Source organism: Myotis lucifugus, unplaced genomic scaffold (assembly GCF_000147115.1).
Source record: "Myotis lucifugus unplaced genomic scaffold, Myoluc2.0 scaffold_27, whole genome shotgun sequence".
Taxonomy (NCBI): Eukaryota; Metazoa; Chordata; class Mammalia; order Chiroptera; family Vespertilionidae; genus Myotis; species Myotis lucifugus.
The window spans coordinates 8,952,911-8,970,668 of record NW_005871075.1 but is presented as its reverse complement, the minus strand read 5'-3'; the positions used below and the strand labels follow the sequence as shown (position 1 = coordinate 8,970,668).

Below are 17,758 nucleotides of genomic sequence, written 5' to 3'. Positions count from 1 at the left end.
AATTCCATTTAGGTGTTTTCTGGCCATATACATTAGCCCTACTAGATCTTTTGTCAGCCATATTCTTGAAAACAAAGAATTGATTCATTATTTATCATTTATAAAACCCTCACAATATATAGGTACTGTGGTCAGTGATAAGGACATAATAACAGAGAAGATAGTCTTTGTCTTCAAGAGCACCCAACATCCTGTGGGAAAGGCGTTGTTGCAGTGGTATGATGAAATAGAAGAGACATTCACAGAGAATTCCTAGAGGAGGGTTATCATGGAGGGTTTCTGGAAGAGGTGATGTCTGAGCTGAGTCTGGAAGAGCAAGCAGCAGTTAGTCAAAAAGAAGTGGGAAAAGTGGAGGCTCTTCCAGTACACAGCATGAAGAAAGACCGAATACACACTGGGGTGGCTGGAATGTAGTGATGAGGGACAGATGAGAGGTGAGGGTGAAGAGGTAGGCCAGGTTTAACTGGACTAAGGGCTAACTGGACTTTGCACTGCTATTAACAGTGAGCCTTTGTAGGATTGAAAGCATGGCAAGGCCAACCTTGTATCTTAATGGGTCTTTCTGGTGACTGTGTGGACAATGGGCTTTAGGTAGACAAAACCAGAGTTTGGGATCCAGTTAAGAGGCTGATGTAAAAATGCCGGCAAGAGATGCTGAGGGTTTGAACCAGCATCATGGTTCAAAGGGTAATGGGAACAGGGCAATGGTGGCGAGGGCTTACGCATATTTAGGAGGTACAGTTGGTTAAGTAAGACCAAGTACTTATTTGGATGTGGATGGATGGATTAATCAGGATTTTTCAGAGTTCTATTTTGGGTGGCTGGGCATGGGGGTGCGGAGGGCCCTAAATCTAGGTGGAGCAGGAACAGGGACTGGTGTGGCCAGTTGGAGGTATGGTTGGTTTAGTTTAAGGTTTATCTAGGAAGAGGTGATCAGCACATGGATATTTTAGTCTGGAGCTTGAGAAAGAGGTCTTTGGTGGCCGATCTGGGAGCTGCCCACCTATAGGTGTATTAATTTGAATATACAGCCTCTTTTGCGTAGTACATTTGTTGTCTTCTCCTGACTTGTATCTTAAAGCAAAGATTCACATCCCCATAAATACATAATATTAATAAGATACCTCCTTGTTGTGCATAATAACAGAGTGATCCCATAGAAGGGAACATGCTTTAGGAAAAGTGCAAGTAACCAGATGGTTGTTGGTTTTTTTCCAGTGTGGCCGTGGAAATGCCCGCCTCACAGGGATGTCACTTTAGCTGACCTTCCACGGCTCATTGTGTTGAAGACTCTGGCTCCACGGCTCTGTTCAGTTCAAAATGGCAGAAAAGGCTCCCCCGGGGTTAAACAGGAAGACTTCAAGGTCAACACTCTCTCTTCCACCAGAACCTGTGGACATTGTCCGGAGCAAAACGTGTTCACGGAGAGTCAAAATCAATGTGGGGGGCCTGAACCACGAGGTCCTGTGGAGAACGTTGGACCGACTGCCCAGGACACGCCTGGGGAAGCTGCGAGACTGCAACACGCACGAGAGCCTCCTGGAGGTGTGCGATGACTACAACCTGAACGAAAATGAGTACTTCTTTGATCGGCATCCAGGCGCCTTCACTTCCATTTTGAATTTCTACCGGACAGGGAAACTCCATATGATGGAAGAAATGTGTGCTCTCTCCTTCGGCCAGGAGCTAGATTACTGGGGCATTGATGAGATCTACCTGGAGTCCTGTTGCCAAGCCAGGTATCACCAAAAGAAAGAGCAAATGAATGAAGAACTGAGGCGTGAGGCAGAGACCATGCGAGAGCGGGAGGGAGAAGAATTCGATAACACCTGCTGCCCCGAGAAAAGGAAGAAGCTGTGGGACTTGCTGGAGAAACCCAACTCCTCGGTGGCTGCAAAGGTAAGAAAAGCGTGGCGTCGCTTCGCGGTGTGTGGTCAGGGGAGGTGCTGCCTACATTCCAGAGGGTGTGGTTTTCTTCCTTGATGATGTCTTGGGAAGGCAGAACAAACATGGCTACAGAGATGGCGAGGAATTCTTTCCAAAATCTTATTTAGTCACGTAGCATTATTCTGCCTGTGTAATGCCATCAAATGGCGTTACTCTTTCATAGATGTTATTATGTCTGAACAGTCTGGGCAACAGAGAATGGAGGAGTCTGGTTGCCCTGCGCTGTGTGTTGATGTCTTGGAGGTCGAGGAGAAATCACTAGCTCAGATCCATCAGGCAGGGAGTCTTCAGGCCCATCCTGAGGAAAGGCAAGGTGTTGTCTTTGAGCATGGAGGAGGTGCCTCCTGGCCTGGTTCTCTAGAAGGCAGGGAAGGAGAGGACGTGTAGCTCAGAGGGCTGGCAGCCCCTCACATGGGCTAAGGTCTAAGGTCTGTCTTATTAAGCCGTGTAAGGCACGAGTCACTGTCCAGATGTACCCATTGACCTCTCCTTGTGAGTCTACTCTGACAATGATGTTTCTGACTGTTGGGGTAGAATTCTTTCCACAACTGAGGTATCTCAGAGCTCATAAAGTGTTTGCCAAAAATGAAGATAAATTCATATGTTTCCACTGTGCCTGCATACATCCAAATCTCAGAGTAAATGTGTTGTTGGTTTTTGCCAGTAATGTCAGTATTTAATTCAACTGCGTGCTTCTGTTTATCTAATTTTATTTGGAGGTTTACACTGATTTTTATCCCATATATTTAGTTTTATATTGCAATATAAATTATGAGTAAGAAGTCAAAAGACTCATCTTCAGCTACAGAAATATAGTATTGATATTTTGTATGAAAATGGAATATGGAATAAAGAAAAAAGTGTGTCCTCATACGAATTATTTAAATTACTTACAGTTTCTTCAATTATCCTTTCTTATAAGCAGTAAAGAATAAAAACTATAATATTCTGTATGCGCCTTTTGACTGAAATTAGGATTTCACATGATAACCTGCGACATATAAATAATGGAAATAGATGACCATAAAATTTCTCATTTGACATGTCTGGTTTTGCGTCTTGTTGACTTCTAAAGGCATTTTACTTTACTAAATGAAATAAACTGTATTTCTGTCATACCTAATGAGGAAATGTGCATTTTGCGGCAAATGGAAGGTTTGTTTGTTATGAATCATTTGTTTCCCTGGTAGAAAGAAATAGATGTATTATATCTGTGGGGTTTGGTTTAAAGGTTACTGCTCTTTCCAATTTAAAGTGTTTAGTTATGGCCGAAAGTTACTCCTAAAAATATGGAGTGAATTTTGAAGATGAATGAGATAAGCTCTGGATTTAAGGGAGTATTTTGGGTGTTAAATTAATTCTTGCAAGTCTTTAGGCAATTGAGAGATAAATCATCATTCCACCAACTGTTCCAGAGGGAGTTAGCCAATTATGTGAAAATATGCAGTTAAATCAAAGAAAACTTGAAAGTTTAATGCAGTTTATTTGCTTATAACAGCATTATTAACCCATATCTAAAATTAAGTACTGCTATAGAAAATTTTTTTAAATATACACATATTTTTTTCTGAAGAATTTCTAGTAAAGATGGAATAGGGTCAATAACTTTCTTTCCCAGATGGGGCAGTTCATTAAATCTCCAAATTTTAGAAGCAGCAGCCTTCTCTTAATATCTAAGAAGGTAATGTTGATAATGGGTTATTACAATATGTTATTATATTCCCCTGTGTATCAGCTAGATTGCTTAAACTTCCTTCAAATTATGTACGCACAGAGAAGACACTTACTCTCAAACTACACACAGCAGCTAAGGCCACTGGGTTGGAAATTTTTAAGCAGTTATAAATAATAAAGTTGTTTCCAAATTATTAATCGAGCTAAGCAAATCTTTGCTAACCTAAGTAGAGTCTTTACTAAGTTTTCATAAAGGGTCTGTGTTTGTTTGTTTGAGTGTCTGCCTTTTCCTCTCTGTTTGAATGGTGAAATATTGTGGAAATTCTTTACATTTGATTATATGGCGCTTAGTGAAGGCTTTGTTCATTTGTCTGAGGCTTGGAACCTTTGGAAAACAGCTCTGTATGGTGCCTTCTCTGAACCACTACCTTTTCCTGTACTCTTCTCAAGTCTATAACTTGGTATTTCTCCAGAATAATCCTTGGTGGTGGGGGTGCTAATGCAAGGTTTGTACGAATAGTATTTTTACAACTTAGGAACAATTGAAATAATTATTTTGTTAAAGCTGCAGTGGGATGATACTCTAGCCCAGGGGTGAGCAAACTTTTTGACTCGAGGGCCACAATGGGTTCTTAAACTGGACCGGAGGGCCGGAACAAAAGCATGGATGGAGTGTTTGTGTGAACTAATATAAATTCAAAGTAAACATCATTACATAAAAAGGTACGGTCTTTTTTTTTTTAGTTTTATTCATTTCAAACGGGCCGGATCCGGCCCACCGGCCGTAGTTTGCCCATGGCTGAAGCCCTTGCTATTAATAATATGGCCACATCAGGATCTTATGCTTATGAAGCTCATGTGTTGGGATATTTGTAATCTCTGTATTTTCCTAACTTGCTTAGGAGGTAAGATTGGAAGAGAATATTGTTTGCTTTGCCTTTTCAATTATTGTTCATCCAGTTTGGTGATTCGGTTGAAAATATATGGAATGTTCTCTGTGCACTGCAGACATTAAAATACACAGGCAGAAAGACGCTCCCTTCTCTCCAGAACTTAAAAATACATCCTTTTAGCTTAAACAAGGATTTCATATCCTTGAAAAGATTTGTTTATTTTTCTTTTGGTTTGTCTATATTTTATAATTTATCTATAATATCTCTGTAATAAAGAATAAAAGTTATGAGAGTACTTGTCAGTTCCCTAGCATAGAAGGAAAAACGTCATGTTTTCTATCAAATATTCCACAATAGGATAAAATAGCTATTCATTAACATGGAATGAATACTCAGTAATCAATTAATCAGTAATTCTTCAGCCACGCTGTGTGCGTCCGCTGTGATACCCAAAGTTACTGCGGGGCCCATTGATCTGTCATCCTCTGGCTTTGGCTGTGATCTTTGACAATAACAATTTGGCTCTTACAGAACATGCTTCTTGATGTCACTCTATGGATTGAACTTTGTGGCATATTAGTAACTAAAAAAAAATGCTAAAACAGAGTTTAAAGTTCAGTGTATTTGAAATGACTGCATTAAACAAAATAACATTTTTACATATACACAAAATACCGTGGAATGTAATTGTATTTTTGACAAATTAATGACAGGGCTAATAGAAATTGTTAGTGTATAATTTTCTATGGTTTGGGATGGTCTGGCAGTGCGACAGGAGTTTATCTCTGTGTGATAGATAGACTTGGATCTTCAGTCCTTGGGACTGTGTGTGTGTGTGTGTGTGTGTGTGTGTGTATGTGTACTGTATGTACACCCTCATGGAGAGGTAATGCACAGAGTTTACACTGGGCTGGCACAGATGGCAGGGTTGCCACGACGTGCCATTGCTGGCTCTGGGATGCCTTTCATGGGAACATGCAAGGGCAGGAGATGGGCTTGCCCGGCGGCCAGTTTCCTGGGCAGTGAGCTGGAATTTGACTTGCCCCTGTATGTCCCTCCAGCTTGGGGCAATTTAGTCAGCCTCTGGATCAGACACATTTTTCCCTTATTGTTGGCCTCTTCCCAAAGGAACCACAGAAACTGTTTGTCTGTAAATATTGCCACCGCGACATCAGGCCTCCAGGTGTTGGAAAGCATGTCAGGCGTTGAAATGCGGTATTATCAGCCTCCGTGAGGAGAGAGCCACCAGGAAGGGCACAGCCCGCCTGCTAGCTGAAAGGAGCTAGACTCCTCAGTGTCACGGGCACCCTCACTCTGCATCTCTGAAGAAGGTCAAGAACACAGGAAGTCAACCAGCAGTTCTTCAAGCCAATCCAGTGAGGAACCCAGACACGTAGGTGGACATGGTGTTTGGGACAATGCCAAGTGTCAGGCCAAGAAGCTCATCTGTCAGCAGCTCTTATGGGATAAGCACCACATGAGGCAAAATCTTCCCAAGGCATCATGTTCATCCGAACCAGTACAGTGAGAGCCACCAGCATCCCTGGTGGCCAGGGTCCAGGGCTGAGTGGGGGCACTTTATTATCTGCTTCCCTCTCCCCAACTTCCCTCTTTATCCACAGCTGCCACTATTACCTGAGGACTCTTCCCTCATCTTCTTACATTTCCCCCCATTCTTTGTTCCTCCATCCCTCCCTGTCCCTTCCCTAGCTCAGGAGAGGGAAAATGATTGATAGAGAATTATTTCTCAATCTTTTTTCATTAATGGCCCCCTGAGAAGAAAATTTAAATTAAATTCTCCCTAAAGGGAAAGACTAAACACTAAGGAATAATATTTGCCAGGTAGGGTGGAGTTTGGAGGGCTACAAACTATTGGAATGTCTAAGATCTCTTCCCCCCACAAGAATCAATTTACTTCATTGGCAGCAGCATTCTATGGAAACTGCATGGAGTGGGGGGAGCGGGGAGAGATGACCGTGTTTCCTGCCTCATGGCCACAACCATCGACGTGGCCGGCCCAGCGCAGCACCTGAAGCAGGCATGGGAAGGGTCGGAGACCTTAGTCATATTCAGATCAAGAGGGAAGCCAGTGGTGGCAGGAGTAGGACTCTGCCCCTGGAACTCCCGATTCCCGGAGAGCCAGAGAGCCCTGTGGGTGTGAGTCTCCCAGGGGAGGTGCCCGCTTGGGTGTCCCGCTGGTGGTAAGTCCTTGAGGACCACACTCCCTCTTCTAACTAAATTAGAGTGTGTGCCTTTCAGGTCACAGAAATAGTAAAATGAAAATAAATCCAAATAAAACAAGGACTCCTGTGTACTCACCAAGGGGAAAAGAATGCGTAACATTCTATTTATAGTGTGTGGGTCAGTTCTTCTAATGCTTTGAATGAAAAAAAGAAAGGTATTGGAACAGAGCCGTAAGTGATTTCCTTTTAGTCCAAGAACAGAATTTGTCACATGTTGTACATATATACACACCACACAGTCAAGCCAACAACACTGCCCAGTTTAGCTTTCTGAAGACTTTCTTAGTGATAAGCAGTAACAGTAACCGTTAGAACCGGGCATGGGCTCCAGAAAATGAGCGGATGCAGTGTGAGCGCTCACCGACATCTCCCCACATGGAGGCACCTCGTGCTGAGTGGCTCAGGTTCTTGTCTAGGCTTGCGGTGGCCTTGTTAGTGTGCCCGTCATGCTGCTCCTGTGCTGCTCACTTTTTCCTCCCTGCTCCTTCCTGTCTGCATCCCAGCTGTACTGTTAGGTGGTTTGTGCTCTTCCCATAACATGAAACATGGCAAAATAGTCCACACGTGCTCACAGGGCATAGCTTAAAGGGCCAGTCTGTGAAGATTCAGCTTGGAGATACATTCTTTTCTCCTTTCTAAAATATATAATCTATGCAGATAAACTGTTTAAAAGCCTGAAATAAATTAGGTATAAAAAATAAAACAAATAAGATAGAAAACATTGGAATTTGATTAAAATATCTCAAACATTCTATTCTTTAGCTCCTGTGATCCTATTTCTAGATCCGTGCTTCTCTGATTTCCCCAAAAAGCTGCCTGAAACTGCACCAATCTGTCCACTTGGCCTCCTTTGATCAGAGAGGGAAGGGTAAGGAAAGAGTCTTGCAAAGCTCACCTTCACATCCTCTTGGGCGCGATGCCATAGGTCTGGCTTTACTGGTCAATGCCTTTTGTCCTAGACTAATTATTCAGTGTCTCCTTTCGCTCTTGGAAAGAGTCCCACTTTGAACAATAAACTATATGATCACCTTGCATGTGAATTTTTTTGAAAAGAAGAGAAGAAAAAAGAAACTGTCCAAGAACCATGCACTTTTCATTTCCTCTTTGCTTCTTGGTTACATTTGAAGAGGGACGGTCTTAATTTTCCAGCCATTTTTCCATCTGTGTTGAAAAAATCATTGGTGTCCATTAATATTAAAAGAAGACATTCACATTCCCTTCATGTTGGATTTTTCATCTCAATAAGTTATTATCATTTTCAAAGTAATAAAAAACCTACATTCTCTAATGTTATCACAAAACAGAGTACATTGGCAGTATTGACATTTTCTGTTCTTGAAAATCCATGTACACTGCTTGGGTTATTAACAGATTTGTTTTCTTTATTTCGAGTGAGACACTTGATAAAGTGAATGATATATTTTAGGTAGGCATCAGTATTATGAAGGAATGGTCACAATATTTAACACTCTACTTTGGAAGACTCTACAACGGTTTGAATAATGTTTTAGATTAAGTGTTCTTATCATTAACTCTCCCCCCCCTTTTTTAAAGAAAACAAATACTTTCCAAATGCTAACAGTTTGTAAGAAAATTCCCATGGTGTGTGTGTGCCTTGATCTCAGTAGCTTCCAAATATTATTGACCATTAAACATTTATGTTGTTGAGTGGAGGAATTTTTTTAAATATATTTTTTATTGATTTTTTTACAGAGAGGAAGGGAGAGGGATAGAGAGTTAGAAACATCGATGAGAGAGAAACATTAATCAGCTTCCTCCGCACACCCCCTACTGGGAATGTGCCCGCAACCAAGGTACATGCCCTTGACCGAACTCGAACCCGGGACCCTTCAGTCTGCAGACCGACGCTCTATCCACTGAGCCAAACCAGTTAGGGCGAGTGGAGGAATGTTGTCCTGAAATTTTCACTTAATAATTTCATGAAAGTACAGTCATGCAACTGCTTTGATTATTCAGGGAGATGGCTCCTCATTGCCTTCTCCAGATTTATGTACATTGTTACTGCTTAACTTGCCCCCAACATGCTTGAGAGCACCAGGACACCCTTATTACTACCAGCATTGTGATGTGTGTGGTTCAGGTAATATAGCAGTTAGCTGTGTTGGAACTGAACTTGAGAAGATGCAATTTTGACTGTCACTGATCTTTTTCTTTTTACTAGTGCTTTTATATTTTGCAGAAAAAATTTGTCATGTAGAATTAAATGAAATAATCTCTTCCCAGAGAACCTATCAATATGAAATTGTTTGTTATGGAATGTTAAATTAGCCAGTTTTATTGAATATTAAAAATGACATAAAATATTGAATATTTAATGAATGTTAAATATTATATTGGGTTATTCCATTTATTTTTTATTTCTCTACACTTTCACTTTGTTCCAAAAGAGGCAACTCACTAAAAATATTTACATTAATAATTCAAATAAAATGACAGTAAAAGAATTCAAAGCAAAAACAAGAACTAGAAGAAATATATCTTAAATTGTCATAGTAATACGAGGGAATGCTTCATTTTCTAAAAAAAAATGTTTTGAATAATTTTAATTAAAAACAACAATCTTACAATTTAAAATTGAGTTAAAATTCATAAACAAAAGATGTGTTTGTATTAGAAAAATTTGCCTCTCTGGCCTTAATGAAAACTGTTAACTGACCCCAGGTAAGAGGCATTTTGAACATGGAGACTCAGTTTGTAAATCCTTGTGAAATGACCATTCTGATGAAGAAGGACATTTCCAAATAATTTAGAAAGTTGATTCTAAAAGAATTGCTGGAATAATTTTTAATCAAAACATGATTATACAGAAAAAAAACACACCACTCCAGCTGCTAATAAATAATTCACAAAGTCACCTTGGATTACAACAGATTTTGTTGTTTTGGCATTGATTTAGCATTGGAGATTTCACTGAATTTGAGAATAACCCTGGAGTTCCCTGACAGTCAAGAATCTGTAATGTGCTGAGGCATAAATCTGAATTCTGATAATGTAAGGTTGGTCTGTAGGAGTTAGTGACTTTGATAGTGAGTGAGCCTAGCTGGCCACCCACTGGTGTTAGCCTAAACCAATTTGTTTTTTCTCCTTATTGACACATATACCAACTTTCATTAAATGTTCCTGTTCTTTATAGGGGAGATTTATGGTACGGTAGAGATTGGTGAAGCTCTCAGGATACATCCGTCATTAAAAATATCCTATTTAGAAATGCTAATAGTAAGAGAATCTTTTAATGATATTACTTTACTTTTTATTGATTTCAGAGAGGAAAAGAGAGGGTGGGAGAGAGAAATATCAATGATGAGAGAGAATCATCGATCTGCTGCCTCCTGCAAACCCCCTCCTGGGGATTGAGCCTGAAACCCTGGCATGTGCCCTGACCAGGAATCGAACTGTGACCTCTTGGGTCATGGGTTGACGCTCAACCACTGAGCCCCACCAGCCAGACTGAGTGAGAGATGCTTTCTAAGGTAGCAGTCAGCCTGGAAATCATTCTTGCCCACCAACAGCCTGGTGGTCATTCATCCTAATCCTTCTCTGCAGAGGGACAGAGAAGGATAGAGCCCCCAGGCTGTGACAGCCAGCATGCTCCCCATGCGGACATTGGAGGCAAGCTGTACTTCCTGTGCCTCTCAGCAACATCCAGCCCTTCACCCAGCTTCCTCCTTCCCCATACCTCCTGGAACAAAGTAGAAGATAACTTCATAGTTTACAGTCAGAACTTTGAAGGATTCGAGGGACCAAGACTTCTTTGCAATTAATTGGTAGGTCAGCTTGATACACAGAGATAACTGATCTAGAATAAAGAAGCTGGACATGGACCAGTTGGAAGAGAGAAGTGTAGTGGCCAGCACAGAGACAGGTAATGGAAAAGTAGAAGAGGAAGATGTTTGCTATCATCCCTCTAAAACTTTTCCAGGAGGCACTAAACGCTAACCTCAGAACTATACCAGATTTGCACCCATGTAGTTTGGGCTTTGTATATATCTGTGTTTACATTAACTCCTTTGCTAATGCATAAAAATGAATGGATTTTTTTGACCTTAAATCATCCCTTTTAATATCTTTATAAAGTTTTAATTGAAAGACAGTTGCCTGAAATAGATAGATCCAACTACAGTGGGGCCTTGACTTACGAGTTTAATTCGTTCCGAGACCGAGCTCATTAAGGAGCTCGTTAACTCAAGTTACTCTATCAACTCAATGCAAAAAATCGGCCGAGAGACAGCTGGTATCTCAAAAAACTCGTTAGTCGGAACACTCTTAAGTCAAGGCCCCACTGTAATAGTATTTGTAGTCACGTTTCCATGTCTGGTGGAGGGCGGTGAGAACCAGGTAGCAGCAGCCCTCACTGAGTGGTACTTGAACTAACTCTGTTCGTGTGTGTGTGCGTGTGCGTGTGCGTGTGTGTGTGTGTGTGTGTGTGTGTGTGTGAGAGAGAGAGAGAGAGAGAGAGAGAGAGAGAGAGAGAGAGAGAGACATGTTACTCATACACACTGTGTGAGATGCATGTTACTCATACACACTGCTCCATTTAGAGCATGCTATATAATAACTGACCTGCGCAAAAAAGCAATATACTTCAACCTGTATTTGATAACAGGCTCAATGCAATTTTGTCATCCAAATAAGACAGCTCATTCAGAATATAAACTTGTGATAACCTGATCAGGCATGAAGTCCCTGGAAAATGCTCCACTGCTACAAAAATAGCAGGAAGAAGCATTTTCATTCGTCTCCCAGGGTTTTGTTTCAATGCTAAGAGGTCATTGCCACCCTGGATTTCATGCTTTTACTTATGTCTCGTTGAGTCACTCCTGACACAACCACAAGTGTTGAATGCCACTTTAAATAGCTTCTCTAGCCTACACCACAGCAATGCCAAGAACAGCCGAGTAACCCGCACAGCTCCGAATGGGGTTGCTCCAAAACCAACGTCAGGATGCTTGCACGTGACTCAAAGAGCTCCCAGCCTTCCAATCACTAATAGAGCTAATATAGTGCAGCTTTGACTACTGACGTGCCGTGTCTAACCGGTGTCATCTAAATTATATCCTCAACCAAAGGTGTGCCTCAAATTAGATTTTTAAAATTTATCTTTATTGTTGAAAGTATTACAAATGTCCCCCTTCCTCCCCCATTGACCCCACCCCAGGCCTCCACCGCACTGTTGTCTGTGTCCGTGGGTTGTGCATATATGCATGTAAGTTCTTCGGTTAATCTCTTTCCACCCACCCACTCACCCCCACCGTGATTTTTTAAATAAAACATTCAAATTTTTAGTTTAATTCTTAGACTTACATCATCTCTCACAACAGTTTGTGTGGAGCTACCTAACTTGAACTTTGGTGTCTGAGCATGTAGTTTCAACCAGAATTTGGGTGAATTGAAAAATAACTCAGTGCCACTATCTATGAAGTATAGCAACAGATTTGTGCTGTGATAACTTAGGATTATTTCATTGATATAAATTTCCATTTTGGGAGACTAGCAAGAGGCCCTGGGTAATATCCTTAAAGTGAGCAGCTTGTTCTATTTCAATGCATTTTTTCATTTAGCAGAAAAACATTGGTAGGCAATGTTGTTTTTCAAAAGGTGATAATTTGCTGTGCCACAGATGAAATGAACTATAATGAATGAAAGAAGGTATGAAATAGTAGGCTAGAATCTAGTACAACATGAATTCGCTATTACATATTTGCTATGTAAATAAAAACTAGCACATTTTATTATATTTCTTAAATGAATTCTGCAGGTGTGAAAATTAATTGCATTATATAAGTAAAGTAATTTCATTGTGAGTAATGTTAAAATCTGAAGTAGAAATCTGTTGTAAGCACTGTTCTTAATTTTTCAAACTCATATCTAGCTCATGAGCTATTATAAATATTTTCAATTTCATGGAGTGTTTACAAAGTGCTAATCACACATACTTTTTTTCAAAGTTTTGCATATAGATTGTGCATGAGGTGGCTTAAAGGGTAGCAAACCATTCTGTTATTTTTGAACAATATATGTGCTTAAGGAAAGAAAGGTTATATTACAATAGAAGAAATTGCTTTGGGTCTGTGTTTACCTTAGTGAAGTTATCCAGCATATGCCGTGGCGTTGATGAACAGGTCTCTCCTGGGTACACCTAAGATTGAGTCTGGAGGTTAGATGACAGGCTCTGCTGTTTATCAGACATTCTGTCCTGGCTGTGATGGGGCAGCCTCATGGGATAGTTTTAGTACAGAAATGGCTCTTCAAGGCACCATGTGGACACCAGTGGGTACTTTGAAAATGCCTTTCTCATCGTAGCTCAGCCCAAATGAAGAAATGCTTTTATCACTTCTTCAAGCTCTTTTCTGCTTTCCTCTCTGTCTGAGGAGGCTCACTTTCTCCTGTTCTTCTCTCCACACCTGCTGTCAGCTCCCTCACCTGAATCAGCCCTTCCAGTGGATGCAGAAGAAACCCTGTCCTACTGCCTGCTTCCCATGCAGCGCTCCTGTCCCATCCTCATCAGGGGGGTGGGGGGGATGTTTTGGTTACACTTCATTGAACAACTATATTTTTATTGAGGTATAACTGACATACAACCTTACATTCGTTTCAAGTGTACAACATCATGATTCAATATCTGCATACATTGCAAAATGATCACTACAATAAGTGTAGTTAGTATGCATTACCATACATAGTTACAGAACATTTTTTTCTTATTTGGAGAACTTTTAGGATCTATTCTCTTAGCAACTTTTAAATATGCATTACAGTATTACTAACTCCCATCACCATGTTGTACATGAGCAACTATTGATTGCCCATTGAATTTCTTTGGCCCCAACTGGATTTCACATTTTTGTTTATCCTGGTTATAAATCTTTTCATGAGACGATATCTATTTAATAAAATTTCGTGAAATTGAATGTAATGAAGAGTGCAAACTAGAGAAGGTAAATAATCCTAAAAGATCCGAATTTTATTTTATCTTTAATTTATAAACAGCCATTTTTTTCTTTATCCCAAAGCATTAGAATCTATGAGTGGGTAGACTGTTTTATCCTAGACTCTCAAACCAGTATCCACATAGTACTTTTCCTTTCCATTTGAAAACATCTGGTTCTTCACTCATCCCAAGTTCTCCCCTAATCCTTGAGCTCTGGCTGTGCCGATTAAACTGGTTTTGCTTTCCAATCTCTCATAATAGTTGTCACTACCCCCAGAGCCTTCTGTTTTTAGCAGAAATTTGACTCTAGAGGAGGAGAATGTGGTTAATTGATACCTAATCCAGTAACAGATGCTTTTCACAAGGCTCAGTTAGCTTCTGTTTTTCAAAGTCCTCTGTGAGGTGCAGATGTAACTTCCTAGTATCATCAGAGTGTTCTTACTCTGTCTTCTAATTCTAAGATCAATTCTTTTCAAGTGAGACTGCATCCTTCACAACCTGGAAAAAAAATGAACGTTGTTCCCTGCAGTTCTGAGTCATGAAGTAAGGGGCACATTTTCTTGTCCTTTCTATAGTGGTATGACCTTCCTCAAAGAGCAGGAGAGAAAGAATTAATATTGAGCGTCTGCCGTGTGACATCCGTTGAATTTGGGATTTTCATATTGACCCTTCATAAGAGAGGTCGGCAAATGTCTGCTGTAAACCAAATCGTAAATATTTTCAGCTCTGTGGGCCATAAGGTCGCTGTTGCAACTACTCAGCTCTGCTGTTGTAGGGTGAACACAGCCATAGACAACACATAAACCAGTGGGTGTAGCTGGATTCCAGTATGACTGACAGCCACTGGGTCTGGCCCAGGGGCCATAGTTGGCCTCCTGCTACTTCCTGTCACCCTTTGAGAAAGACATCATTAGTCCCATTTTACAGGTTAGAGAGGTGACACCCAGAAATATCAAATTTGTGTCTGTTGTCCCTCACAGTGTGGCATACGGGTTTTGTACCAAGTCTCTCCAAAGCCTGGATTTCCCACAATTCTTCCTGTCCATTGTGCTTATCATTCCTTGATCCTCATTGTCCAATATTCCTGTCACTATCCAATATCCACTGAAGACTTTGGTTCATAACTGTAATCATCTTACTACAGTGCCCCCTTGCTGTAATGCAGACAAGCGACCAATCATAAATTCAAGCCTCAGTGGTCCCCATCTTGAACTCAGCAAATGGATGAAAGCACCTTCAGAATCTTGAACTCAGATGACAGCCACCAAGCTTTCATTTCTCCCTAAATCTATACTTTGTCCCCATTGCAACCTCTTTTCCTTTACTTATCCCCTTCCTGTCTACTCAGTGGGAACCACTGGATCTACTGCCTTGATCTAGGCTTTGGTCATCCCATAACTGGATAGTAGCGATGTCACTAACTGGCCTTTTTCACTTCATTTTCCTCCAGTTCTAATCTCTTCCCCATGTAGCCAAGAGAATTACCTGCCACAAATGTGCCTCTGAAGGGGTCGTTCTGAATGATGAAGTTCAGTGGTTTCCCATTGCCTGCCGTCTGGTTCAGACTCCTCAGCCTCGAGTGAAAGACTCTTTGCAACCTTCGAAACCCACCCCACATCTTATCACTCCTCATAAAGCAGGTCCCTGAATAATGCCATTTTGTTCAAGGTTGTGTCGTTATAATGTTGATGAGATGCTGTAGGAATGTAACTCTTGTTTATATCAATGAGCCTCTGGTAAAAAGTGTTCTTTATATGTTGTTTCAACCCAGTTCTAAGAAGCTGGGGACAGTGTTCAGTGAGGACTTACTGTACATAATGCTCCGTTGTTTTAGAGCAGTGATGGCGAACCTATGACATGCGTGTCAGAGGTGACACGCAAACTCATTTTTTTGGTTGATTTTTCTTTGTTAAGTGGCATTTAAATATATAAAATAAATATCAAAAATATAAGTCTTTGCTTTACTATGGTTGCAAATATCAAAAAATTTCTATATGTAACACGGCACCAGAGTTAAGTTAGGGTTTTTCAAAATGCTGACACGCCGAGCTCAAAAGGTTTGCCATCACTGTATCTAAAGCATCCTGAAGACGGGGCTCTGGGTTAGAGGTTCACTGCACTCAACAGGCAGTCTTTCCACGTGGTTACATCTATCCGGAGGGGACATCTCTTTCTCTGAGTTGAACCAGGGTGCCTTGTAAACTGCTGCAGCCACACCTGGACACAGCTGGCACATTCATGGCTCTGTGACCACCACGGCTTTCCTGACCTGGAATGCCCCTTGCTCCTTTTCTGTCCATATGTCCCTGTTCCTGTGATGTGCACTGACTCCCCCTCTGTTTGTCCCTAGCTCTTTATTCTCTTGTAATCTAGAGAGATTCTCTCTGTGTTGTTCTCATCTCCCCAGCTAGGCTGTCGCACTTGAGGGTGCAGGCCACATCTCTTCACTCAATTCCTGACACCAGCACAGTTTCCAGTACGCACCAAATGCTTAGCACCTGCCACGGAATGACACCAAAGGGCAGACATGAAAGCAAGACCAAATGTTTCACAATATTTCCGCTTCCCTGTGAAAATTAAACAACATACACAGAGGTTGACTGTCTCATCCAGGTGATTAGATCTGAGTAATGCTAGGTTTGTTTTAGGAAGTTTAAGGAAGCTGGTTATCTGACCTGTTTAAATGGCTTTATGTTTTTGAAATAGGCTGAGAACCATACCTGTGGGGTTTCCATTTTTCCATTGTGTAAGTTCTCGCGTGTAGGCTGCTCTGTGTGCCACAGAGTGTATGCAAAGAGAGGCCGCAGGGGGGCTGGAAGGCGAGCTTTCAGACGCTCTCCTTTGCTAAGATTGCTCATTTTAGCTGAACTTCAGGTTCTGGGAACTCTTTTTGTTTTTTAATTAAATTTCTTGGGATAACATTGGTTAGTAATATTATATAAGTGTCAGGTATACAATTTTATAACACATCATCTGTATATTCTATTGAATGCTCACCACCTAACGTCTAGTCTCATTTTGTCACCACATGTTATATCCCCTCTACCCTTCTCGTCGTCCTCCTCCCCGCTGGTAACCACCCTTCTATTATCGGTGTCTGTGAGTTTGTTTTGTTTGTTCACTTGTTACTTTCTGTTTTAGAGCCCACATATGAATGAAATCATATGGTTCGTGTCCTTTTCTGTCAGACTTATTTCACTCAGAACTATGCTCTCACATTAATCCATGTTGTCACAAATGGCAATAATTTTTTTGGCTGAGTAGTATTCCATTGTTCACATGTACCACATCTTCTTTATCCCATCATTGGTTGAAAGATACTTAGGCTGTTTCCATGTCTTGGCTATTGTGAATAATGCTGCAATAAACATAGGGATACATATGTCTTCATGAGTGTTTTCAAATTTTTCAGTTAGATACGGAGAAGAGGCATTGCTGGGTCCAATGGTAGCTCATAGATAAAATGTAGCATGTGTGTCAGCGAGGGAGGAGGGCTTGGTCTGGTGCCAGTGGGCGAACAGTCCTCCTGTCCTCACTAGAGGATGAATAGATCATTTCTTTTTTTTAATTTTGTTTTATTGCTTAAAATATTACAAAGAGTAGTACATACGTCTCCTTTTTTCCCCCCTTGACCTTCCCCTGGCCTCCCCTACCCCCCAGTGTCTTGTGTCCATTGGTTATGCTTATAAAAAAAAGAATTTTTTTCAGACTATCTTGCTATTTCTACATAAAAACACCATGTCTGTCTTAATTCAAATCTTGGATTTATGCACATTTTGTGACTTTTCCTGAGAACGGAAGTAACTCCACTTGGCCCAAAGAGATGAATAGATCATCTTCCTCACATGTAAAGCCACTACACTTAGCATATCATAAGATCTAGTTGTCTTTTATGGTGGCACTAAAGGATTAAAAATAGATCTTCTTAACCAGAGAGAATAAGACAGGCAGTACTTACTAAGCACATTTGTCTTAGGGAAGGAGTGTCTCCTATTGTGTACTCATAAGTTCCTCCTCAACATCTTGAATGTTTTGACACATGATACATATTT

General features: G+C 40.9%; 1 protein-coding gene across 1 annotated transcript in view; it reads left to right on the top strand.

Annotated features, from left to right (window-relative positions):
* The first annotated feature begins 1,320 nt into the window (after positions 1–1,320).
* The window catches only part of KCNB2 (potassium voltage-gated channel subfamily B member 2), a 307,740-nt gene continuing 291,302 nt past the window's right edge, over positions 1,321–17,758 (top strand). Inside the window, exon 1 of the mRNA XM_023751907.1 lies at positions 1,321–1,899. Within this exon, the coding sequence (XP_023607675.1) occupies positions 1,321–1,899 (579 nt within the window). The remainder of the gene's footprint in view (positions 1,900–17,758) is intronic.